This window comes from Onychostruthus taczanowskii, unplaced genomic scaffold (genome assembly GCF_017590055.1).
Source record: "Onychostruthus taczanowskii isolate IOZ18803 unplaced genomic scaffold, ASM1759005v1 scaffold208, whole genome shotgun sequence".
Classification (NCBI taxonomy): Eukaryota; Metazoa; Chordata; class Aves; order Passeriformes; family Passeridae; genus Onychostruthus; species Onychostruthus taczanowskii.
In genome coordinates, this window is record NW_024499329.1 from 66,786 (window position 1) to 94,067 (window position 27,282).

The 27,282-nt window shown below is 45.4% G+C and overlaps 1 protein-coding gene across 1 annotated transcript; it reads left to right on the forward strand.

Annotated features, from left to right (window-relative positions):
- The first annotated feature begins 528 nt into the window (after positions 1-528).
- On the forward strand, positions 529-24,697 carry PAK6 (p21 (RAC1) activated kinase 6). Its single transcript, XM_041404092.1, has 10 exons — positions 529-635; positions 1,238-1,302; positions 9,879-10,087; positions 13,989-14,591; positions 17,714-18,205; positions 18,454-18,587; positions 21,258-21,384; positions 21,571-21,696; positions 22,370-22,504; positions 24,464-24,697. Exons 3-10 carry the CDS (start codon positions 9,884-9,886, stop codon positions 24,629-24,631), a joined length of 1,989 nt encoding a protein of 662 aa, XP_041260026.1. The 5' UTR covers positions 529-635; positions 1,238-1,302; positions 9,879-9,883; the 3' UTR covers positions 24,632-24,697.
- The last annotated feature ends 2,585 nt before the right edge of the window (positions 24,698-27,282 follow it).

The window sequence follows — 27,282 nt, forward strand, 5'->3', positions numbered from 1 at the left end:
ACCCCTTTTTCTTCTCCCGCTTTCTCCTGCCGTCTTTCTCTCTCAAGTTTATCGACGTGTCAGCGGATTCCGGTGGCGGAGCATTCTCACTTCATCTCTGGTCACGGAGCAATGAGGAGTCAGGGGTAAGCGCCCTCCCGCAGATTTGGGGATCAACATTGATTTGCTTGCTTGCTTTAAAGCCAGAACAACCGTCCTAATGGCTGCTGTTTCGTGGGATTTGTTCCCTGTGTTTACGGAGGACTGGGTTTGTCAGTTCAAACTAAGTCTCCGCTTCCCAGTGGCTGTGCTGCCTCGGCTTAACCCCTTCTCTTCGGAGCTGAGCCGTGCCACTGCCATGGATTAGTGTAATGATCTCACGTGTGTTGGCAGTGCCCGCCTGGGGTGAAGTGAGAGTGGAATAGTTCGGGAGGTCATACAATTTTTTTCTCTCAAGGGATGCTTCTGGAAGGGAAGAAAAACTGGGATCTGGATTCCTTTGGGAAGAAGTTTGCTTCATCTTTACTCCTATAGCCCAGCAACACCGTCCTCCAATCGGCTTTGCTGCATGACAGTGGGAGAGTTTACCTCCATACCCTTCTTTCTCCTCTCCCTTGGAACTGTCCACCACCAGCATTGTTGCAGCAGGACTGCCAGTAAGATCTTGTGGCTTTTACTTTCCACGGTCTGTGAGGTGGGACAACGTGTGGGGCTGAGGTCTGGTATTTTAGCCAACTGACACTCAAGAGTATGGGGAATGTGGAGGGAAAATGCCTTGTTGAATCTCGCAGGGTGATGCTCTTAAAACCTTGGGGTGAAGAAGGAGTTAAAAATTACTCGGGATGATGCTTGAGAGAGCAGACAGCATGTCAGGAACATGCGTACTCATCGCCTTTACAGGAGACAGAGCAATACTTAGTGTGCTCTTAAGTATCTTCTATCTGCAAGGACCCTCACCATACCTTACAGAGGTCTAGTTAAACCCTTCCTGTGTGTATTCCCAACCTCCTGGCGGCTGTGCTGGCCAGAATCCTTTCAGAACACCTCCTGAAGCTATGCTGGAGTACTCGTGTGGGGCTGGCTCTGTGTGTTTTGGCTGGCTGAAAGTTGCCTAATCTTGTTCTATTGAAGCTACAATATACAGATTTATTGGGCATTTGTATTTAATTATTTTGTCAGGTAACCAGTGCATACAGGCAGGTATTTGCAGTGACAGAAAACAGTCCCGTCTGTTAATATTTGCTTTCTTTTTTGCCAGGGCATTAATGCTTTAATGTATTTGGGGACAGAGCACTGAAAAAACAGAAGAGCAATTTGTGTCTGGTGAGTGTGAGCTCTCAGGTGAAGCTGGGGGATGTATGGAAAGTGAGAGACCTTTGGCCACTCTTTGTCTGCTTTTCTGAGCTCTCTGTTTGGGTACAACCTGTTGGCCCCTAACACAGCTGCTGGGGAAGAGAAGCTGCTGCCTCACTCTCTCTCCAGCCCAGTCCCACAGAAAAGTCTCATTCCTGATGGTGTGATGAAGCTTGTTTTTAACATTCAGTGCTGCCTTGGTATGTACAGCCTGCATGCTGTGTGAACAATGATTTATGAGTCTAGAAGTAAAGCTGATCAAAAAGTGGAAAGTACTATCAGCAAATAGCTTGCTGGATTAGTAACCAGATGAAAAGCCTGCTCTGTGCACAGGGGCTGTTTCTGTCTAGCTGGGCATGAGTATGGATGTACCTGGGAAGGCCACCCTGGGTCCTGCTGCCAAGGCTTGTAAAGTGAGAAACAACATTGCTTGGTCACAAAATGATTTTCATTCCCAAGGAGAATGAAATTAAGGAGAATTCTTTAAAGTTTGTCTGTCCTGCCTCCAATCCAAAAAAAAAAAAAAAAAAAAAAGCTCTTTTTAACCTACTTCTGTAATATGCTTAGGGAAATTCACAAGCAGAGAAAAGAGCTAAATATTTGTGTAAATTGCTTTAAACAAAATTGCTTAAAGCAGCTTGGACTAGCTTAGCCCAACTGCAAGTAAAAACATACAGCCAGGCTCTGAGTGCTGTATTGCACTTGAGGGTTTTTTGGGTACCCACAGGGGTACCCTGCTGAAGTTCCATCCCATTCAGAGCAGTACATGTGCTCTGTAGCTGGACAGGACACAAGTGAGCAGGAGTAGCTGAAGGCTCACCAGGAGTTGTGCTGCCCAGCAGAGAGTCCAGCAACTTCTGACACCTTGTCGGGGGGGTTCTGGACTAGGGAGCAGCTTCCTTGTCTGTGGCACCAACACTGCTCCTGCACCAGTCTCACTGACTTTGAGTTACAATGTCATAGTGCAATGGAGCACAAAATCAGCACTTGGCTGCTACAGGTCTTGTTTCTAAGGCATTCCTCATTATGGTTTCTAAAGCTGCAGGATTACCATGTGGTTTGAGGACTAATGCACTGCCATTTGGTCTTACCAATGGTACTGTTGTTCTTAGACTGACCTTCCATTTGTCTGGCAAAAGAGAACAGTGGGAATGGAGGGTGCCCAGAGACTAAAAGTTGAAATTTATTTCCCTCAAAAATGTCTCAGGAAATTACACTTTTCCTAAGGCTCAGCCATTTAACTTGTAGTGTTAGTAATTAGATTATTTTGTAATTAATTGATGAACAGAACGTAGCTGTAGCCAATAGCCATCATTTATCTCGTGTTAGGAGTGCATCTCAGGTTTTAACATACAGAGGGCTGTGTGAACACTCACAGTTGTGGCAAACAGAGCACGATAACTGATATTCCCTGGGAGAAGACTTGTCTGTTGTAATTTAAATTTGCATCTCAGTGTTGGCAGCAGTGAGCAGGAAGGCACTGAGAGTCAGGCAGGTTGTGGGGTTAAGCAAATCTGTCCTTCCATGTTTTGGGGGGCACTGCCTGGGCTGGAGTTTTCCCATCAGTTATCCTGTGGGGATAACACAAGCTCTCTCTTTGGGAGAACATGAGGAGCATAACTAGGGACTGAGATTGTTTAGTGTTGGCTGGAAGTTTCACTCTTGCATCTCTATACTTGGGTCATCTGGGGAATTGCTGGGGTGTTTCTGTCAGCCCTTTGCTGTGCTACTGAACAAGTATGGTGATCCAGGATGGTGGTCACCAGTGCCTCTGTTGGGACAGGTCTGCTTGTGAGAATTCAGCCCTGCTCCCTGACTGTTCCTGCATACAGTAAAATCTGTGCTGTGCCCATCTGCACAAGGAGCTGCAGCTTCCCTCTTGTAACCCCACGTGCCAGAGGCAGCTGGATCTGCGAGCTGTGCAAGAGCACTCTGAGGTTCCAGGGCTCACATGGAGCCGCAGGATGTGGTGCCCAGTGTTGCAGCCCAGTGCCTTGGCTCCTTCCCCTGCCATGTGACCCCACATGCCAGATGTGGCCCCTTGGCTTGTCCCAATGTAACCTCTTGTCTGATTGTAAGATGTTGCTATTCATGTGAATTTTTGGAGACAAGACCTTAAACGTTCTTATTCTAATCTTGATAGTACTTTTACGCTGATTTTGAATGGATCTGTCACACGAGACAGTGGAGAGTGAAGCCCTGAATCCATCAAGCCCTATCTTGAAGCTCTGTAGTGCTTTGGATTAACAGCAAAATACAGCAACCTGTTTTTAACCCTGATGCATCCTTTATGCCAAAATAATGTTGGAAAATCCATGTGGAACAATGCAGCTGCTCTTTGGACAGGGGAGAGGGAGGGGTGTAAATGTGAGGTGAGTGTCAGAGGTGCAGCACAGCGTGGCTTGGTATAGCCAGAACAGGGCACGAGCCACATGAATCACATAAAAGGTGGGGGAGAAGGGTCAGAGTTGTTGTGGCTTTGGTCTCAGCCTGGTGACCTGCAGCACACGTCCTGCTGGCTCTGCGTGTCAAGGACACGATGAGTGAGCCTTCTTCCCTGGTGCTGCAGCAGCGTTTGGTGGCTGCACCCTCTCACACACTGAGCCCAAGGGGGAAAGGCTGGTCTTGTAATGAAGGCACTGAACTGCAGCTGAGGTTTGGGGGTGATTTCTGTCTACGCTGCTTAGTTCTGTCAAGGCTTCTGGACCTACGTGCTGGTGTCCAGATCAAACCTGTGGTCAGAGCGTCTCTCGTCCTCCACTGGGGCTCTGCACCCAGGTTTTCTCTCTGTGGAAGCCTGGGTGTGTTGGGCCTGGATCTAGCCTTGATATAAAGTTAAAAAGCAGCCAGGTGACATAGCTGGGAGATGTTGTAGATCTGCTCATCTAGACATAGGTGGGAAGAAACAGGGCTAGTAATTTTTTTTGTCTCATCTGCAAATGAGGATAATCATTCCCTTTCCTCACCTTTAGTCTGTTTAGATGAAACCTCTAGAGGGTGGGGCCTGACTTCAGAGACAGACACAATGGGATGGTGACTTCAGCTGGGATTTCTAGGGGACTGTAAATAATGGAAAACTTTGTTATTTGTTAAGGGATAAGGCCCATTAGCATTTGGGACATGCCTGTGCTGGTTTTGGAAAGTTCAAGAGGTCTTTTCTTTGCAAGTGCTTTTATATATGTCCCAGAATGAATTTAGTATGATATAACTAAAACACATCTAAAAGTATGTAACCCAGCAGCGTCCCAAACAAGCTGAGCAAATAGGCGCTCACTGGGTTTTAGTCCTAATTTATGAGCAAGGAAATGGAGCAGGGGAGAGAGAGGCAGCACCTTCAGACCCTGCTCAGTGGAGGCACGGCCAAAAAATGTCAAGCCAGTTGTGCTGTTCTTCTCATTCCTCAGAAATAAACCCACCAATATAACAAATATGTCTCTCCCTAAGCTTATTTCTAATGTAATATTAATCTGTGCTCTCAAGTGTGTTTGGGCAGGATTTAGAGCATTACATCAGTTTGCTGTGCTGTTGCTTTGCTCCAACATGCAGCTTTGCCATGGGGGGCTGGTGAGGGAGAAAGGACTTGCAATGAGGAAAGGGATAGCACAGCTAGGAAATATCCCCTCTTCCTTTAGGAGGAAAAAAGGTACTTCAACCAGTATTTCTAAAACTAGAATTGCAGATGAATGCAGAAGGTGTCAGGGCAGTGCTCTCAGATACTCAGATGTTTCAGATTTTGGACCACTTGGCTTTTCTTTTTCCCTTTCACCGACCCTTGTTGCCATTCCTTGCTGTGTGAAGTCACATTTGGGTTTGTCAGCTCTTCAGGGACCTAACCTGTCATTTTCCTTTATTTGCAAACTGCTATGATTGTTTATGGCTTGTAATAAATACTAAGAGTGTTGGAAACCTCAGGAAGGCAAACATGAGTATTTTAGAAGGTATGGGATGCAGTGAAATTCCACGTGTGCATATTCACACATACATTTGTGTGAACACATGCATATGACATGCATGGATAATGGCCTAGTTAATCTGCAATCCATTTCAAATGCAGCACATGACAGTGACCTGAGTAGCAGAGTATGGAAATACATTTTTCCTTTTAATTGCTGTGTTCTCTGGGATCTTCATCTTCCTACTGCAAACTCAATCTGCATATTGCAGTTCCTCAGGTCCTGTAGGAAGAGTTCTCCTTCTCTCCCTCTCCTCTTGGAGCTGGCCAGAGCAGTTTGGCAGATCAGCTGTGGGAGGACTTGGAAATTATGGGAATGGCTTTCCTGAGCCCAGGGACCAAGCGTTATCTCTCGTCCGGGGCAGGAGGAATGTAGGGAACTGCGTCCAGATCTGCGATAGCGACGCAATGAGCTGATGAGCGAGTTCAGCGCTGCAGCAAGGAGGGGGAGGGAGAGCTTATTTTTAACTGGAAACTGCACAAGTGAGACTGAAGTAGCTCTGTGCTGCCGTGCTATCATCAAGTGCATGTGTGAGTGAGGGAGGGAATGAGCCCGGCTCCGTACGGCGCGGTGTCCTAGTGGAACGTGTGGCTGGACGTGAGCAGGGTGGAGGCAGGTCGGGTGAAAAGGCAGCGCACGCTGCTGCCTTTGTCTGGGCGTTGGAACGAGCCACTCCTGATAACATTTATCTACTTCTTCTTTTTTTTTTTTCTTTTTTTTTTTTTCTTCCCCTCCGGGTGATGTTGCTTCTTTACTGTGCCCTCCTCCTCGGGTTGCCTGTCTTCCAACCATTCCTCTCTCCCTCACTAACACTCATTCCCCTTCCAGCCTTAATCTTCCCACCCCTTCCTCTCATCTGAGGCTGACCCCTCTCTCTTCTTGCCCCTCCTTCCCAGTTGATCCCTCCCCCTGCTCTGGATCTGCTGGCTGTGGGATTTTTTCTCGTGCTCGCTGGCAGATGTGACAGCTTTTGGAACTGTATCATCTAGGAACAGCTATATCTGGAGTTGAAAAACCTAACGTGGTTTCCCAGGCAGCAGGAATGGATCGCTGAGAGAATTTCAATCTCCGACTGCTTTTGTCTTGTGGTAGTGACTTTTATTATTTATGTTTGTGACATTTCTTACAGTACAGTTGTCAGCACTGAATGAAAGACTAAAGTCTAGTAGATTATTATAAAATCAGTGTCACAGTATTTGTGTTGTTGTATTAAAGGGATGCTGTCTATGTTTAAATACAGGTTTGGCTTGATTTACAAAATCTTATATGCATAAAATGTTCTTATTCATTTCTCACTGACTTAGAAAAGGCCTGGTTTTATGTGTTTTATTTAACAATAAACATTCTTTAGCTGGGTATTGGAAATACAAGTAAATAGATCTTGCATGAAAACCACAAAGTGAAAGGAGACTGGTTAAATACAGACCTCCTCAATGAGATGCAAAAGCTACCAAGATTATTAGAATTCATTGGATTTCAAATAACTATTTTTAGTGTATGTATTTCATTTGATCCTAATGCAGTTTACCTTTAAACCACCTGTCTGATCTCTTTATAATCAGGGATTGATGCTGACCATGTAGAGCAAATACCATTGGATGCCCAGGGGTGTGTTGTATTTGGAGCTGATTACATTTTGTTGTTTTTAAGCTGTCTGTTTTAAGCCAATAAGGTAGATGCAGGCCATGCTAACCAGTCACTTAAAACTGACCATGAACTCAGTAGGTGCTCCTTTCTGGGTTTTGGAAGCATGCTTTTGGCTATGGGATCCAACTGTAGTCCACATGTTGATTGTCAGGGATAGGGATTTTATGTAAATATACAAATGTAGTGTTGTGTTTATACTTCTGCAAACTGGGATGGTGAAATAGAGCCACTGTTCTCGTTGGGGCCAAAATATCACCTGGGCTTTAAAATTTTGCATTTTGAAATACTTAAGCCAGAATCATTTTTGTTATGGGGAAATGCCTGACATGTTCAGAAAACCACTGATGCTACAAGTGCTAATGATTGTGGCATTTGTAACACCCTGCTTTACAGGACCCTTTGCCACATGAAGCACTTAAAAACCAAACTTAAGACTGTCTGCTGTGCCCTGGGTATCCTCTCATTATGAAGCTGTAGGAATAGGAGCAGAAGAGGTACTAGTAGAAATAGTATGATCACTGGGATTGCTGTGGCTGAGTCAAGGTGGATCAAGGAGCTGTCACAACTCACATGTAGTCAAGGATTCAGAACTGAACCACTTGCTGCAATACTACAGAGATACTCCCTGCTTCCCTTGGAGGCTCTTAAGCTCCTCAGCAGCTCCTGCTGTTGGTTTGAGCACTACTAACACCACGAGCTATTAGAGTATCTTTCCTTTCTGGGATTGTCTGCACTTTTTTTTCCTTAAAGAATTGCCCTCTGACTTTAGTCTTGATTATTAGTTAATAAGCAGCACCTAAGGGGCCTGAGAGATGAATCACTGTGTTTGAGGAGCTGCAATACAGACCTGGAGCACAGACACCCTTCCCATAAGCTCTCCATTAAGATGTATTTGGGTTTTCATTGGAACTTGTTCTAAGCAAAGATTATTCTGAAAAATCTCTTCTAGGCAGACCAGTTGCTTCCAGCCTCTTTTGTAAGTTTTTTGGGATTTTTTTCTTCCTTTCCTAACCTTTTGTTTTCTTTTTGACCTGTGAGGTATCTTTAGTAGGCTATTGAAATGAACAGTGCACGTGAAGTTGGTGTTTCACCAAGGATGGATTGCATGAATGGGGGATTAGATGGAGCAAAGGTCCTTCTCTGCCATACAAACACTTCCTGTCCCTGTGGCTGCAGCATCGTTGTAACCAAACTGGGAGCCATTGTGTATTGAATTTTCAAGACCCCAGTCTAGCACCAGGGAGCAAAGTCATTGTTCAGGTGGTGGCTGCACTTTGCTCCCTAAACAAGTTTAGAGTGGGACAATCTGGAAAATGTTTGACATAGATTTCACGGTGATGTGCTGATTTTGGAGACTGGTGTCCTCCAGAAGTGTGTTCATGTCAACACTGCAGTGGGTTATCTCTCTATGTGGTCTGTCTCTCTGACCCTTGTAAATATTTATTCAGCACAAATAGTTGGAAGCTGAGGTCCTGTACAGGGGAAGAGTGACTGCTACAAAGTTGAAGATTAAGTGGCAAAAATCCTCAGCCTGATGTCAGGGAAAAGATGGCATTCATGGCTGTAAGCAGTGTTAGTGAGAGGTAAATGCCAATAGAACATTGTCCGTGGAAAAGGAAGAGCATACAAATATTGTTATTTTTGTTTATTGGCCAATTGCTTTAAAAAACCTGTGCAGCTTTTTCCTAAAACAGTGAATAGAGTCGAAGAACATTTCAGAGGAAAAGGGACCTTGAGAGGTGCAGCCCAACCCCCCTGCTCAAGGCAGGGTCAGCTTGGAGGGTCAGGCTGGATTACTCAGGGCTTTGGCTTTGAGAGCAAACCCCTGAGGATGGAGCCTGCCCAGCCTGTCTGGGCAGGCTGCTCCAATGTTGGACTCTCCTGGTCACAGGAAAACTTTTCCTTCTATGCTGTTGGGTCTGCTCCTGTTTTGATTTATGCCTGTCTCTCACTCCCACCACACCCCACTGTGAAAAACCCTGGCTCTCCATAGAAAATCTCCTCACCCTATCTTCCCTATCTGGTTTTTGTGAAGAGGTTGTGTCAATCCACTGCAGTCCTCCAGCTTTCCCACCTCTTGTCTGCATACAGGACTCTGGTTCTTCCTTTTCCTTCATATCTTCCTGATTTCAGAAAGGTCCAATCTCTGACCTTTCTAAGTATCTTTTTGGATTATAAATTTGCTTATAGATTCTTATTTCAGACTTTGAAGTCTCCTGTATTTGGGTGTATTTCAGTGTTAGGTGCTTCTGGCTTGTTGCACTTGCGCTGGCTGTTCACACAAGCTGTCTCTCTCAAGCCCCCAAGGGAAAAGAAACCTTAGTTTTTAATTTTAGCTTCTTCAGCTACCTGCTGACAGAGTTTGATTTCCACCTACCACCTCCTCTCTCCCTCCTGAGCCCTCTGTCTAAGCAAGAAAAACTGAGATCCAGAGTCAGTCTCTGGCAGCTCTTCCTTTGGCAACAGCTCTGCTGTCTTTAAATGGGAACCAAGTGGATATTACTTATTTGGAGTAAGCAGTGAAAAGAAAACCGAGCCCTGTTCATTACCACCTTAAATTTCAGGCTTGTGGTGGAATCAATGCTGTCTAACTGGCTGGACTCCAGAGCCATTTAATGTAGGTATAAGCAGATAAAATATAAATATGTATCTCTTAATTACTTTTTAAATAGTTTTATCAGGCAATATGAATTTGTAGAAATAAGGAAAGTCACCAGAAATCCCATCTGAGCCATGAACCTGCAAGGTGGCCTTGGGCAAAACCATTGCTGTCTTGGTGCCTGTTTCCTCATCTATAAAAGCAGGTGATCAACTCTTGATAAAGTGCTTTTCACTGGAAAATGTTCTCAATACAACATAATTAACTCATAGAATTGATACCTGATTTTACTGCTTGGGCACTTCAGCCCTAGACAGGCACTGACCGTGTTGCCTTCTCCCCTTCAGGCATCATGTTCCGTAAGAAGAAGAAGAAACGCCCGGAGATCTCGGCCCCGCAGAACTTTGAGCACCGTGTCCACACCTCATTTGACCCAAAGGAGGGCAAATTTGTGGGCCTGCCACCTCAATGGCAGAATATTCTGGACACGCTGAGGCGCCCCAAGCCAGTGGTAGACCCTTCAAGAATCACAAGGATGCAGCTCCAGCCTATGAAGGTGAGGGAGGCAGACAGTTCTTTCCTGTTCCTTGGGGAGTTGCCTCCAATTGAGGCACTGCTTCTGATGCCCCATAAATGGGACTAAGGGGGGTGTCTGTATGGAATTCAGTGGATTGCAGGCTTTGATAGCCCATGGTGATATTAACTTCATCAGGAATAAGGACAGTAGGATCCTTACCTGTTGCTGTCACTGTTGAAATAAGCAGCTGGCTGCCTGTCACAGTGATGGGGACCTGTGAAAGCTCCTGTGGTAGCTGACGGGAGCCAGGAGGCTTTCAGCTGTTGGACAGGGAAGCCAAGAGAAGAATTTTTGGAGACCTGTTTTAGAAGGTTGTCATTCTCCTGCGTGAGTAAGTTTGGCTGGTAATTAAGTTTCCAGGGAAGCCTAAGTGGGAGAGAGAGAAATGTAGCACTGCCTTGCAGTTCATGGACAAGTGAGGACCACAAGGACTAAATTAGGGTCTGGGCTAAAATGGTAAATAAACCAGCACTTTAATGGAAAGTGGGACATAGTAATGGGACAATGTCCTTCAGTAAGGAAAAAGAAGTGATTCCTGTAAATGGGTGGGTTTAGATGGCTGCTGGTCCTGGCATCTGGAGACTGTGTAAGTGACAGCAGGAACATGCTGTAGGAAAAGGCAACTTCGTGGTGACCTCTCAGGAAAGGAAATTAAAGATGGTGACAGAAATATTGTGCTTGAAATTGTGCTTGCTTGGGAGAAGTTTTTGTTCCCAGTTGAAAAAAAAAAGCCCTGCAGGGGTCTAAAAATTGAAAGGTGTGTTGTAAAACAGAGATGTTGCTACTTGGGTTTTAGGAGGGATATAAAAAAGAGTTGGCCATCTGATGAATATATTCAGCTTTTTGTGTACAGGTGCTTAAAGCATTGAGAATAAAGGGGACTATATTTGGTTTAATGTAAGCTTCAGTACATAATCAAACCTGCCAATGAAATGGCTCTTCAGGATCTTTGAGCAGAATGCTGGTTTATAAAGGAAAAACTTGCTTAGGAAGAATAGGTAAAAAATAAAATAGGCAGGAGGTATTACTTGGTGTCCTAAATGTGCTTTGAGGTTCAAAATGTAGTAGAGGATAGGAGCACAATCCAGAGGAGAGATAAAATGTGTAATAAGAGACCAACTTGGTTAGATCGGGAGCTCTGTAATGAGCTTAAACTGCGGGAGGATTGCTCAGAAGGGTGGAAACTAGGTCAAGTTATAAAGGGCAAAGAGAAAAGAAATTCATGGAGGAGCAAAACTGGAAGGGCAATGCACAAAAAGAAATGTTATTCTCAAAAAACATAAAGGGCACTAAGGACATGTGATGAGTGCAATGAGGAGGAGAAGAAGGATGAAGGAAAGAACTTTTTAGCTGCTAGCTTTGGAAGTAAGTTAACAGATGACACCGTGAATTCCTAAGTGTTTAGTGATTTTTCTCTGGTCTTCATTAAGTGTGATCAGTGGGCTGACAATTAGCATGAGGATGAAGGGATGAGAATGCAGGCCAGAATAAGAAAAGAACGGGAACAGAAATGAGACTTAGCTAAGAAGTTCCATATTTTCAAGTCAGCTGGGCCTAATGAAATTCAAGGAATTGCAAATCAGTCAGAATAATTTCTGTCCTCAGAAAGAGACTGGAACAAATAAGCAAGTAATCTATTTGCAGCCACTTCCAAGGAGATAGGAGGGTAATAGCTGGCAGCCAGTATGGATTTATCAAGAAAAGAATCACGTCAAGCAACTCAATTTTCATTAATCACAGGCTAGGGGGCTTTGGGTCAGGAGAAGTGATAGCAGTCCCCTGTATCTTGACTTCAGACAGGCTCTGGGCACTGCACCGATAGCGTTTCCAGACCAAGCCAAGTTTCCTTAAGTATTAGGCCAAGGATGCTCAAAAAATAGTGAGGCATCACTGTTGAAACAGACATGTGTGAAACACAAGTGTGTGAAGAGATTTCCTGGAGTTTGCCCTGAGCCTTGTGTGGTTGGGACTTTCATGTCTGACTTACTAAACCCAAGAATGGTAAAAGCTTGAAAGGAGGTGCAAATCCTAAGAGAACAAGGACAGAATAGCCAACAGGCTTTTAAAAAACTGAGGAATCATCTTCAACTAACACCGTTTTTCCCAGTAATTTGAAATGCAAACACTCTCATAGACTGCATAACAAAGCTTGACTGTTTCTGGTAAACTCTATTTGAATTAACTCCGGTTCAATGATACCAGTCAATTAGATTTTTTTTTTCCCCCCAAGTTCTAGTTGGCCAAGCCCTTGTATATAGTCCTGGATTAAATTATCAGAGCAGTTCCTGGGTTTGTGTGTGGTTTATAAAAAGATGCTTTTCTTGTTATAATTTCTCAGTTTTGGTCAGTAAGGTATGAGCTATGTAAGAGCACTCCATATACATTTGGCTCAAATTTAGATGTTTCCTCATTAATCTGTTGCAATCCTTAAACACAGCAGCAAAACAAGATTAACTCCCATCTTCCCTGTCTGCTGGGGCTAGGTCTGATTTCATGGGAGTGACTTGAGTCTAATTCTAGGGAGTTTTAGCTAGCAGGGGAGAACTGCAGTGGATTTTCTGGAGAGGCCATAGCATGTTGTTGGAGGCTTCTTATTTTGAGAATACTCATGTCTTTCTGGAATTACTTTTGTCCATTTTGGACAAAAAGTTCATGTCCCGAGCACATTGTTCTGTGACAGCAGCTGGGCTGTGGAGGAAGGGGAGTGTGTGTGTGGTGAGAGAGTAGGAGTGAAGACCAGAATTTCCAGCTGCAGCTGGTGTGTGTGCACCATGGAGTGAGTTGAGTTGTCCTTTCTTCACCTTGTTGAACAAAAAATCTTCTGTTTTGCCTTTCATTCTCAGACGCTGAGCAAACCAGGTGCTCGTTTGTGCACTGTGGTAGTGTTCTGTTGAAATTACTGGAGCTACTGTGTTGCACCAGCTAAATATTAGTCTCAGTGTAATTAATTCAGCATGTTTAGAAGATCCCTGGAGCTCAGTTAGCAAACAGGAGATTGCTGTCACTCCAGGGAAGGACTTTCCTCAGGCAGAGGTTCATGAAAGTGTAGGAGAGATCCTGTGCTGCAAATTTCTGTAGAGAAATGAAATATTTTGGTTCCCAGCACTGGAAAAGCTTCTGTAAGCTTTTTAGTTCCAGGAAAAAAAAAAAAGGTAGAAGACTACATAATATACCAACAGCTTCAAGCGTCCTACTGTACAGAGCTGGTGCCTGTTTGGATGGAAGCCTTGTTCTTCAGCATTTGCTTACAAGGCAGTTGTGAGCTGCTGTGACCCTTTGTTCATAATTTTTAATTATAATAGCTTGGCAGAGCAGAGCAGGGAGGCAGAGTTGGAACAGCACAGTCTGCACTGGTCAGGATTGGGATGTATTAGCAGAAATTGTAGAGAAGCAGACTGAGGGACGCTGATTACAAGGCTATTGAGAGTGCTTCAGGGGAGAGATGAACCTTGTGTTGGCACAGCAAAGGTGAGTTTTGCAAATGGAGCTTGCAGCATGCTGGAACTTCTGAGAACTAATATTTCAGGAGCTTGGTGAGTGCATTAGTGATGTATGTAGTGTCACACAGCTTCAGCACAAAAAAGCCAGGAGTGTTGAAATATCCCACTTTTGCTCTAATATTGTCTTTTAGAATGTGAGCACAACAGCAGAATTGACTGTTCTGGCTGACAGCACTGCTGCTCTCACTGTGGGATGTAACCCAAGGACTTTTTTTTTCCCTCAGTAAAGGACAATGAAACAAAAGACGAAAATTGGTAATTTTTCCTGAATTCCTTGAGTTGTCTTTGGCTATATGTACAAAATCTAACCTTTGGCAATACAGATTGAGCCTTGATTCTTACAACTCTGACTTGTTTCTCACCTTCCCTGTGTTTCCCAGACCGTGGTGCGGGGCAGCACCGTGGAAGTGGAAGGTTACATCTCTGGGTTGCTCAATGACATCCAGAAGCTTTCTGCCATCAGCTCGAACACTCTGAGGGGCAGGAGCCCCACCAGCAGGAGAAGAGCCCAGTCCCTTGGGCTCCTGGGAGATGAGAGACCCCCAGACATGTACCTTCAGAGTCCTGAAGGAGACTGGGCAGACAAGTATGGGAACTACCTCAACTGCAACGGTGGGTCCAAGGTGGCCCGGAGGCAGACCATGTGGCCAGATTACAAATCCCGCCTGGAAGGGCAGCCTCATCCCAACGGGATGGTGACAAAAGCCCAGTCCCTGGGGCCGTCGGAGTTCCAGGGCGCCGATGGCAGCTGTCTGCAGCGCACCTCTGGGCTGCCGCACGTGCCCGCCGTGCTGGGGGAGAGCGAGACTGCAATGAAGAGCCCGGAAGAGGGCTGGCTGCAGCGACAGCCCAGCGCCAGACCCGCGGGGGAGGGCAGCCCCAACTCCAAATCCCGGGAGAACAGCCTGAAGAGGAGGCTCTTGCGCAGCGTGTTCCCCTTGTCCAGCAGCGCAAACAAGCCAGGCCCTCCCCTGCAGATCAAGGTAAGAGATATTCACTGGACTGCAGTGTTGACTTTACAGTTCCAGAGGTTACCTGTGCAGCCAATTTAATTGCAAACATTGGGCAACCATCTGTTCTTGTTATGATTAATGTTGGAATCAAAATAGTCCCGAGCAGAGGAAATGTGTGGTCCGCCCGAGCTTCACGAGATGCTGCAAGGCACAGCTCAGGATGGCAGCCAGATCTCCGGCAGAAGGTTTGGCAGAGCTGCCGGAGTGTGGGCCGGGAAGGATGAGGGGTCTTAATCATTACCTTCTGTGAGGTAAAGGCATAACTGCAATGCCATTCTGCTGGCCCCAAAAAGCCTTTGCCATTTGGGAAATAGCCACGATTTGCATTAGCAATGTATTCTTCTGCCTGTGCAAACCAGAACTAACTCGGGAGAGTGTGTTGGTTATAGCTATATCTGCCAGGCCACTACAGCAGCAGGGTTTGCATCAGCACCCACGGTGCTGTCACACAGGAAGTCAGGCTGTTGGATTTGTAAAGGGTGGGACAGCTCATAGCTACAGCTCCCCCAGGAAAGCTGTCCTGAATGGATGACTCATTTCTTGTTATACTGAAAATCTCTGGTTCCTGGTACTGGATAGGAAATGCAGCCATTGCTTCTTTTCCATTCTGGGCTGACCCAGCATCCATTGTCTGTGCATGGCTTGTATGGTGGCTTTAAAGCTGGTGCTGGGCCATGTTGATTCCCAGCAGCTGTGAACCGTGAGGATGATGACAGGAACCACTGTCCAAACCAACCTGACTATTCTGAAGGGTGTTGCAGGGAGATGTCTCTAATCCAGCTTCTTGCAGTTTGTATAAGGATCCAAGGCTTTGGGCACAGTGGGTTTCCTTTCCAAGGGAGAGATTTTGAAAGAATGCAGTCCTTGTTTAACACAAACTGCACTTACTGCTGTCTCAGTGGCTCTGGGCTGATCTGCACTGCTTTGAGGCCTGTCCCCTGAGTACCTAGAGCTGGCCACTTTTGTCTTCCCCAGAGTGTCTTTGCCATGCTCAGCACTTCCAGGAGCAGGACCAGAAGTTACCAGCCAAGTGGATGTGCTTGGGAGTGTGTGAAGTCCAGCTGTCTGTCAGAGGAGAGGAATAGGGAAGACTCCTAAGACTAATCTATCTCCCTACTCCAGTGAGGGATCTGTGCCATCCCTGGTTTTGTTTATCTAAGCTGTTCTTACCAGCCTCTGATGATGAAAACTTGGGTCTGCTGCTCTAATGGAGCTGATGATGTGTAAGAAGTATGTAATTGCAGGTGAAAGGGACAGGGATATAACTGAATCATGGAATCCCAGACTGGCTTGGGTTGGTAGAGACATCAGTGTCCGTCAGGTTCCGCTAGACCAGGCTGCTCCAACGTGGTCTTGAACACTTCCAGAGATGCAGCATCCGCCACTTGGCTGGGTAGCTGGCTGAAATGGGAAGGTGGTGCCTTGAAAAGCACCATGGTAAGTTTGAGCACACCTTCCTTATGAAGGGAAGGAGTGGAAGAGCCAGCGACACCTCAAAATGTCCCAAGACAGAAAACATGTACACGGGGACCGACAGATTATAGGAGCAGGAAATAAGACTTATATGTGGTTAAGCAAACCTGTGTGAGCTTGCATGCATGTTCTGTGCCCTTCTGCATGCTCTGGGTTATGTAAAACATGGGTTTTTTTCTTTCTCCTGAGACAAAACAAGATTTGGGAAGTAAATTCTGTGTTGCTGTGAGCATGTTAGCACAGGACTGCAGGGGTGGAGCTGGTGTATGGGGAGGAAGGAGCTCCTGAGGAGCAGTTGTGTTTGTGCTGTGCCCTGACGCTGCTAAATCGTGTTTTCCAGGGCCTCTCTGTGTGTGAGGCTTATGCAGATTCTGCTCTTGACAAAAATCCTTGATTAAAACCCAAAGTGCATAGAATTAAATCCTACACAATTATTCACTGTCTGAGACAGGGAAAATGAGTGCTCTTGTAAAAAATTCTCGATTGGCAGTTTTCAGTTCCCATGCCCATATTATTAACTTTATTAATAATCTCTCTGAATTGTGAGAGAGAAAAAGCTTTTTGCTTTGAAGTTTCTATTTTGCCCTGTAATATAAATGATGGGCTTGCTCTTTCTGAAGTTGCTGCTTTGACAGATCTACTATTATTTTGCATATATTTATATACATATACTATGTATATTTTTCATATACATATGTACGTATATAATGTATTTTGTACCCCACCTGCTAAATGTTGATTTTAATTAGTCAGCATTTCCAGGGTGAGTATTAGCACAACAATATTTATCCTTCCTGGCATGGGAATGCATATCCTGAAGCCACATTCCCACAGGCTGTGATCTTACTACATCTAGACTAAATAGGGTTGGGCCTGCTTGTCATTTGAGTGGGAGGTCTCAAAAAACCTCGAGCATTGCTAATCCAGATTCACAGCAGGTCAGTTTTAAGCCAGTGAGGTGGCAGGTGGCTCTGTGTAGCTGGAGTCTCACATTGGCTGCCTCCAGCTGTCCTGGTGCCTGGTGCTTTTCCCAAAGTGGAGAGCTAATTCCATGCCTGATCGACAGGAATGCTCTGCAGGTACCAGTGGAAAGTGCAGAGAGTGTTTTCAGTAGGCAGAGTGTAATTACCCAAAGGGAATTAGGCCAAGACTTCAAAGTGATTTACAGCCTTGGCATGAATCCCCTTTCCTTTTATACAAAGGAAGATCAGAGGCATGGAGGGATAAAGGATTTTCAAATTCTCTGCAGCACAGGTTGCCCCTGATTTTTGGTGGCAAGGTTGGAATGCTTTTTAGCAGCTGGGGTTTTTTTCTGTGGGTTTTGTGTCTTAGTGGTTTTTTAAAAGCATGTTCCCTTTAAACTGCCTCAATTTGGAGGCTGCTAAAGCGTAGCACCCATTCCCTAAGGGATTCTTGAAGATGTGCATCTAAGGAGATCTTCATCCAAGCCATGTGTTGGGCAGACCTGGAGACAAGAACCTGAAGCTCTTGATTCCAGTCTGCTCCAAGGTGTGTTAGGGCAGAGTGGGATGACACAGAACTGATTCCTCACCTCTCTGCTTGTTAATTCAACCATTACTTTGTTTCTCCTCTCACTTTCCTCTTTGTTCTTCTTAAAGCCTAATGCTTTCTTCAAGCCCCAGCAGTGGGGTTCCCCCCACAGCCCTGCAGCCAAAGCCCAGTCTCTCCCTCCAGACCAACCTGCCTCCGAGTTCCCCAGGATGATCTCCGAAGCTGGGACCCCCCAGAAATCTCCAACAGCAGAGAAGGCTGTGGCAGTGCCACCAGGCAGGCCCTCCCCAGCAGGGTCCCCCAGGAACCGGCAGACCCAGACCAGTTCCAGCAACCTCCACCTGCCCCAGGACTCTGCTGGGAAGGGGCAGCCAGCCAGCGAGGACCCTGTGGTTGTGACTCACGAGCAATTCAAAGCTGCCCTCAGGATGGTTGTGGACCAGGGAGATCCCAGGACATTGCTGGAGAATTACATCAAAATTGGGGAAGGCTCCACAGGAATCGTGTGCATCGCTCGGGAGAAGCACTCGGGGCGCCAGGTGGCCGTGAAAATGATGGATCTGAGGAAGCAGCAGCGCCGGGAGCTCCTCTTCAATGAGGTGAGGGTGCTGAAGACAGGGGGATCCTGCTGTCTGCAGAATCTGTTGGAGCAATCAGTGTGGCAAAAGAAAGGGAAGAGCAGGATCATCTTCCTTTTAGTAGTGTTATGCTCATACCAAGAACAGCTATTGCTGAGGGGATGGAGGCTCTGCACTGTAGTTACAGGGCTGTGTGTGCTTATTAGGTTGGATAAGATGAAGTTGGTGAGTGATTTTGTGGTGGTCACTTGTCCACTGTGGTTTTACAGGTGGTGATAATGAGGGACTATCAACACGTCAATGTCGTGGAGATGTACAAGAGCTACCTTGTGGGAGAGGAGCTCTGGGTGCTGATGGAGTTCCTGCAGGGAGGAGCCCTCACAGACATCGTGTCTCAGATCAGGTATAAAGCAAAATCCCAGACATCAACATGGCAGAGCAAGGACAGCAGAATGGGGATTTCTGGGACAAATTGGTTCCCTCAGAGCTCTTGTGTTTGCAGTGCTCTAAAACTACTACAGTTTATAACTGTTATCCATTTTGAATATGTGATAATACTTCTGATGTAGAAGGGACTAATTTAAAGTACTGATCCCTTTATATACCCACTAGTCATCTCGTTGGTGACCTTCCCTGTAAAACACAGTACTCATAAAAAATGTTTACTATATGTGTTGAATCCTGGCCAGGACCTTCACTGAATAAGTGTTAAACAAATAGTTTTCAGTGGTGCAACCTTAGCCACAAATTCAACCTCACTAACTCCTCTGGAGAAGTGCAGCAGAGCCTTGAGATCTGGACTCCTTCCCAAATTTCATTGCCTAAAGATAGAAACTACTGGACACTCTCCTAAATTTGTTTCCTTATCTACACTGCTTCATATTCAATAGTACCCAAAGCATTTCTGTAGGGCAAATAAGTTATTCTCAGATGGCCTCTGGTCCTTTTCAGGAGGTGTTCTGATGATGCAGGTATGGTGATTGTGTCTTACCCATGACTCTGAGCACCCTCCTCCTGCTTCAGAGCTGTCCTGCAAGGCTGGAAACTGGGACAGGGAATGCCAGTGGAAAGGCTGACCAAGAAAGTGTGTAGGATGAGAGTTTATTTTTGGAAGATTCAGAATCTTAACTGGATTACAGTTAGGCAGTATTGCTAGCACTAATTGTATTCCGTTTTTAAAAATTCCTAGTATACCTTTAGTTCATATACGTGCTTTGCCTAGGTCCTGTGGTGGGTTTAAGGCATGTACCTTACTCTGCTTGGTGGCATGTATCTTGCTCTGTTGGGTTCTGAGTTTTGGAAGCACAATTTTGACAGGCATCAAGAGCTGCACTGTCCTCTGTAGCCGCCACAACCCCACCTGGAAGAAGTGTCCTGGAAACACTTACCTGGGCAGGCCCTTCCAGAATTGAGTTCAGAGGCATTTCAGGGTCTGCAAGCCAGCATTTAATCCTGAGGAGTGCTCACTTACAGCTTACAGGGCCAATGAAACTCTTGTAGCTCTTGGCTAGTACTGAATTACAGATAAAAAGTGATGAAGAGGTTTATGAAGGGTCTGTGTATTTATATCCAGCAGTGAGACCTCAGCCTAGATTTGTTTTAAGAAGCTGCCTTTGAACCTGTTAATGAATGTTTTGGGTTTTTTCCCTCATGATGGAAGAAGGATCTGTTATAACAGTAACATTAATCAGAAGTAAGCTGCAAACCTTTATCAGTTTTTCCCAGGAAGGAAAATGCCATCATTGCAGTCATTAAACTTTTGCTGAGGGGGATAAGTGATTTACATCTCCAGGAGTGAGGTAATCCTCCAGTAATCTGTTTTACACTGTGCAGTCACTTGACTGAAACCAAATTCCATACGTGACAGGGTGAAAGTACACCTCTTGTGATCTTCTGGAACCACAGGGCTTTCAGGTGCATCAGCTCAGGCACTATGAAAGGAAAAGCACTGTTCCTAAAGGCATTGGGTTCTGTGCTGGGAAGTCCCACGTGTAGCCTTTGTCCCTCTCCCTTTTCAGGTTAAATCATAAAGGCAGAAGTAGCCCCCTGACACCCTTCAGATTTAATTGCCATCAGTGTGCCACAGTGCAGCTAGTAGCTGTCCTGGTTTGGAACAGTAAGGTGTGGGATGCCAAACAAGCAGCTCAAGTGTAGATTTCTCAGCTGATGGTGTAGGAATTGTTATGGATTTAGAAGGTACTGTTCACTACACAGTTCTGCATTCTGAATGCTTTCTTCTCTTTAGGCTCACTTGCAGATCTAAATTTGAGGACGTTTCATTTCTGTCCTCAACCAGGGGTTGTTCAGAACAACTGCTAGAGATGGGCTGAGAATCCACAGTACTCAAATTGGGTACTTCAGCTATTCTTTGAAATAATTTACTTCTAGCACTGCTCGGTGTAAACATACAGAGCTGTCACTGTCCCCAGGTACAGGAGAGAATTTTCATTTCTGCCCTTTTCACTCGATTGTGAAGGTTTTTGTGTTGCTATTCTAAACAGCAGCAGCTTCTAAAGAGAGGGTTCTTGGGGCTCATATTCCATGTGCTAACAGTGGTACAAATCAGTAGTGTCTTCCCTGCTTGTAGCCTGTGCTGCCTTTAGTTAGGTGTGAGTGTACCCCAAGTGTCTGCAGGAAACACCTAAAGGATCCTAAAGGATCCCTGTATTTGCTGTCAAATTATGCATTTGGATGTTTTGTGGATACAGTTGCACAATAAGCCTTGTGAATAATGTCTTTACTGTATTTGCTTAAAAAAAAGCTGTCTCACCAGTTACTGCAGCACCTTGGCATCAAGCAGCACTGCTGCCTGTCAGAACTGCTTGAAACAGCATCTTGCAGAATGAATTTAGGTACAGAATTTGAAGTGCAATTTCTCGGTATTAAACCTATGAAAACTTTTAAGTTGTCAACCATCAAGTAAAAATGCTTTCCTCAGTAACAGACATAGAAGAATGGTGAAGGTGAGATGGTGATTGTCGTAGGGAACCACAGTGTCTGTGTTTAAACCCCTGTGCCCCTGTGAAGGAGCACTGTGCTCTGCACAGTTTAAGCCCCCTGTCTCTAATTGCAGGCTGAATGAGGAGCAGATTGCCACAGTGTGTGAGTCGGTGCTGCAGGCTCTGTCCTATCTCCACTCTCAGGGGGTCATTCACCGAGACATCAAGAGTGACTCCATTCTTCTGACGTTGGATGGCAGGGTGTGTTTCCTCAGACAAATTGTTTCCTGTCTTCTGCTGCTGCAGCCTCTGTCTCTTAATTCCTTTCTGTTCCAAATCCCTTGTTTTCCCCTCATCCTCTTACTCTTTTTCATCTTTGTCTGCGGTGTTTCCCTCTGTTTTGTTTAAGGCTTATTTTTAAGACTGGTTGCTTTTCTCTTGGTACAGGTCAAACTCTCTGATTTTGGCTTCTGTGCTCAGATCAGTAAAGATGTACCTAAAAGAAAATCCCTGGTGGGTACTCCTTATTGGATGGCTCCAGAAGTCATTGCAAGGATACCATACACTACCGAGGTAAGGGACCGCTTCCCTAACAGCAGGAGAGAAGTAATATTCTGAAGTGTCATGGGAAAATAACTATTGGCTTTTCTAGGAAGTCTCTAGATTCTATTTAGAAAATAAACCCAACTATGACTACAGCTTTGATGGTGATGACATCAATATTTCCTAAATCAGTAGAAAACCAGATTGTTCTGCTTCTAGGAACAAGGCATCAACTTTTTCTATTTTTACACATAAAGTTTGGCCCAGACTTGTATCTACTGTGGACAGATGTGAGCAGGGAGCAGCCTGTGACATTACAAGGATCAGTAAATCAATTCCATAAAGGAATGGTGGGGGAGATGTGAGCTCTGAGAGGCTCACCTCCGAGAAAGCAGACATGAGAACTCTGGAGTTCTGGGCAGGTGGCAGTAGACTGACTAGTTTTGTTTACCAACCAGCCAGGTACAAGCAGTTACTTGCACACCTTTACGTGTTGCAATACCAGCATGGCTCAGTTCTGGGTGCAAAATTGACTTTGTTAAACTCCTGTAAGGAGCCCAAAAGCATTAAGGGCATCAGTGTTGGACTCTCTTGGTATGACTCTCATTTGTCATGGGTGTGGTGTTGTGGTCTTTGTGAAAGCAACAAAACAAGGACAGATTCCTCTGGAGTGTGTATATTGATGTGACATTGTCTCCCACAGGTGGATATCTGGTCCCTGGGGATCATGGTGATAGAGATGGTAGATGGAGAACCCCCCTACTTCAGTGATTCTCCAGTCCAGGCAATGAAGAGACTTCGTGACAGCCCTCCTCCCAAACTGAAAAACTTCCACAGGGTGAGCTAAGCACTTGTAAGCCTGATGGTTATCACGGGCAAATATCTGTATCAGCTGTTCCCAGTGCAGCTGGCTGTGGAAATGGTCTTGCTAGGACATGTTTCTTGGGGAACAGCTTTGGCCTCGGGGTCTTAGTGGCTGCAAGCCGCTGCTGACAGCTGGTGGCTGCTTTAGGAAACAGCCCTGGCAGTGTGAGGGTACCTGGGCATAAATGGAGAGTGCAGGTCAGAGCTGCTTCAGGTGGACCCAGCAGTTCCCAGCTTACTGATATTGATTGAGTAGCTTATCTTCCAGGGAAGGGAGCAGGAGGATCCCTGCTCTTAGGAGTTTTCAGCTTCATGGCCTTCAGTACTACAAAGGATGCATTATGGTCAGAGCAGGAGAGCTCAGGACTGATGCAAACTCATGGAGACACTGCAGTAGCTCAGAAGATGAACTCGGCTCCATGGTTTCTTAGGAAAAAGAATCAATGACATAAGAAGTAGTGATCAACTTTCAGTGCCTGCTTAAAGAAGTCTTCCTTTCATTCCATGCCCAGCCTCTGAGATCAAACAGCTTCTGCAGCATCCTGAGCTACCCAGCCTTTCCAATTAATCAGAGCATCTGCAGCTGCTAAAACTGAATTATTTAAGAGAGTAGACTGCTGAACTAACAGCACACACTCCAGCATCAACAGCTGTTCTTTCCTTTTTGTCTTTGCAACACTAATTAAAATTTCACGGTCACATTCTGGACCTGGTGCTTGCCCTCCCTGGGCAGTGTAAAACCATCCTGGTCTGGGTCACGCCTTCCTTGGTGACATGGGCATGCCACAGGCTGTGACAGCCCGAGCTGGTTACGGTCTTGCTCTGCTCCACTTTGTACTGGGAAGCAGACTGGCTTCCAGCAGACCTCTGATTTACAGGCTGGTGAGCATCCTCTCCAGTGTCCTGCTGGAGTGCAGCTCCAGCTGTGGATCCAGCTCTCCATTCTGGCGTTTTGGTGCCAATTCATGGTTCACTGTGGTCAGTGACTGCAATTCTGGGGGCAGTAGGTTAAAGGGATGCCACCTAGGATAATCCCTGCTGCATTGCTAAAGCATGGGCAGATTTATACACAGGGATACAGGCTGGATCCTGGCACTTGTCCTGAGCTGTGCGGTGCCTTCTCTGGCAATCCCAAGTGAAGTCATCCAAAGGGCTCCTGAGATGAGCAATATCTCAGTGTGAACAGTATTTCAGGATCTAGTAAGGGAATCAGAGCTGGGGAAATGCCCCCAGTCTAAACTGGATATAATTATCAGCATTAAAATAAATAAATATATGGCATGGTAATTTTTTAAAATTCCATTTTAATGATGCAGAGGATTAAATGAGCCAGAGATGTGCAGGGTCATGAAGTGGTGTTTGGGGCTGGCTACTATCAGGCTTTTATACCTCTTCCAAAGGACAAACTTGTGAGGTCATTCAGCTTGTTGGTACTGGTGCTGCAACTCCTTCATCTTCTTGTACCATTAGCATGAGGGTCTTTCAGGCTCTCAGAACCTAGGGGAGAACTCTATTTAACTACCTTTCCATAATCTGTGACCAGTAAAAGAATGGATTGATGCCCCCTTCCCACCCAAGTGATGTGCCCAGGTAGCAGGAGTCCTGCAGAGTTTTTCCGGTGAAATTCAGAAAAGTTTAAGTGACAAAGTGGGAAGCAGAAGTAACCCAAATGGAAGGATGAGGCAGGCAATCTTAGCTTAATTGACTGTATCCCATTCAAAAGAAAGCAACTTAAGAGTAGTGCTTAGCAGTAACAGAAAGTTATGTCCATAGCATAAAAAGCGCTTGACCTGTGTCACATTGCTGGAAAAACAGGGATACAGATTGGGAATGTGCAAGATCCTTTTAACCACACCCACCTTGGCAGCCTGGTGTTGCATGAGCTGTGCCTGGTCCCTTTGCAGGGTTGACTTGGTTGGTTGCTTTTTCACAGACCTCCCCAGTTCTGAGAGACTTCTTGGAGAGGATGTTGACACGGGATCCACTGGAAAGAGCAACGGCACAAGAACTCCTGGATCACCCCTTTTTGCTCCAGACAGGACTTCCGGAGTGCTTGGTGCCCCTTATCCAACAGTACAGGAAGCGCACCTCCACCTGCTGACTTTATAGGAGGGGAAACTCTAGGGAAAAGGAATGTTTATAAAAAAATATATAGAAAAAAGTAAGAGCCCAGGCAGTCTCGACCTGTGAATGGTGCTTGGAACTTGCCAGTGATTGTTTTGGAGGACAAATGTGAATCCTGTCCATGCATCCTCAGCCTTCTGTGGCTTCTCCTTTGCTGAAGACAATCAATACAGACTAGATCTGAGTGAGACCAGGTCTGTCTCAAGGATAAAGCGGGTATTCCATGGCTTGTGGATCGCTGCTGCCGAAGGATGGCATTCGAAAGTGGAGTGTGAAGTTGTGTTTCTGAATGTCCGTGGGTTTCTGCACGCCCAGGCTGCTGACTACTGAGCTGGAACGATATTTCCCACTTAGAAATGTGATCTTTGTTTTCTTCATTGTGCACTGGAGCCATGAGCTGACTCACTTTGGGGCACAGACCCCTTTAAACTCTCAATGCACAAAGACTTTTTTTTTTTTCCTCTGAGACTTTTCCACAGATTATTTTAATTTCCCTTGGTTAAATATGGACCTAGAAACCTGCACACAGTTCCTTAGGGACCAGATATGATATGTATATATTTGTTTTAAGTGGCTCTCTTGCATCAACAGGCTTCTCTTTTGCTGCAGAATGTGTATGGTTTAGTGGTCAGTCTTGAATCCATTTCATGATTTTAAACTTTTGGAGGGGGAAACCCTTGGATATGGTCCTCAAAGTGGACTGTATGAAGACCAGGTGCTCTTACCACCAGGATCTTATGGTTAAAAATTCACCATTTGCAACACCTTGTGTGCTGGTTGGAATGTGAACAGCATGTTCCTGTGGCTTGCTTTTCCAGTCCTTTCTCCCTGGAGAGGCTGAGAAGTGCTGCCCTGGGGCAGTTATTGGGTAGCATTTTGGGGATGCTGTGGGAGACCAAATGGAAATATTTGAGCTATCCTGCATATCCCAGGATTGATTTTTGTGTTTGTGTGCTGCTGTCTGGCTATTGGTCTGCCCTTCCCCAACAGCCCTTTACATCTGGACGGTTTCTGGTTGTCTAAACATCTCTTTCAGTTATTTTGACGTAGTTTTAGGTATTTTGTATGCTGCACTCTCTGATCAGTGAGATCCTCAACGTAATTGGACTCTAGGTTGGGATTAACATTGTACAGTGATGGTGTGTGTTGTTGTGAGGTCTCAAGAATATATTTGTAGATGTGGAGCTGGGATCTTGTTTTGAAACTCCAGATACCAAGATTTTGGACTTTTAGTTATTCTCAGGACAGTCCTGCTGTCTCAGAAACTGACCTCAGAACTGGGTTTTCTTCAGAAGATGTTCATAACCTCTGTCCTCTGCTATTTGCTCCAGCTACAGATCCTGCTTCAAAATTGAAGCCGTGGTTGATTACTTGAAGTAATTTGGGATGGAATTCATCTGCACTGTTGCCAGCCATCAAAGGGCAGGCACCCAGTCTGCAGAACGTGTAGGTTGGCTCTGTAGCCCATGGGGAGAGGAACACCCCTGGGGGAACAACTCCAGAGGTGGTTCATCCCCTTGGTTCAGACACCTGCTGAAGGACAAAATCACTCTCTCTCTCACCCATGGCAGGTAGAGAGGACATACGGCGTTTCTGTAGACTGGATGTCTAAGTTTAGGCTGATGGAGTTGGCTGAAATTAATTCATTAAGCTCCTTCTTAGCTGCACTGGAAAATTTTTGATGTAAAATGTTTCTGTATTCCAGATATATTGCTTTTTTTTTTAATGCAAAAAAAGCAGGGCTTGGAAAAGATTTATAATTTGAAACAAAACAGTCCTGCTCGTCTTTAGTTGTGAATCCTTTGCACTTGTGTTTTAAATTAAAGTAGTTCTTGATTTATTCATAAGCCTGTTACAGTGTTGAGATGCTTAAAAATGTGTCTTGTACTTCAGAGATGTGAGTGTGAGCATTGGAGTCTGCTCCAACTTCCCTGTTCTGTGGCTATATGGCTTCTAAAACAAGAGGAGACTGGGGCAGGACCTGGATCCTGAGTCCTCAAACAAAGGTTTCTTGGAGACAGGGATGACAGGTTTAGCATTTAACACCATTTTATACTTTAGCCCAAATCTGACTAAATACAGTGAGGGAAGGCCCTGAAAAAATTCCATTCAAGTATCTTATAAAATTTTAAAATCTCATTACCATATTTGTGAGGAATGCAGAAAGGATCCATCTTCCTGTGCAGTGTAGAATTCAATTCCTGCTTCTCATGTTTCTCTCTTTACAGTTCATGCACGGCTCAGCACCAATTAACTGCTCCATTACTTAGATGAGTGTGGAATCAAACATAAATCCTAAGATAAATCTAGATTAGCTGAAAGATTGAAGCTCCGTCTCCAGGGCCAACAGCAACTTCCCGAGGAACCAGGCAGCCAGGCAGGAGAATGAGGATGCAGAGCAGGTTTGGAATTTGTATTGCAGTAGTGTTCAGGTCGGGATTTCATGTATGCTTGGTGACATCTGATTGTACAACAAGGTGTAGCCTTTTCTCTGACGAGCTCAGAGCCTACTCAGTGGGTAATTATGCTCAGAGATGCTGTTTTCTCTGAGTATCTTTCCTTTTCTACAAGGGTGCACTTGTGTCTCAGGGTTTGCTGCTGTTCTATGTCATGTTTCCCCTGAATCCT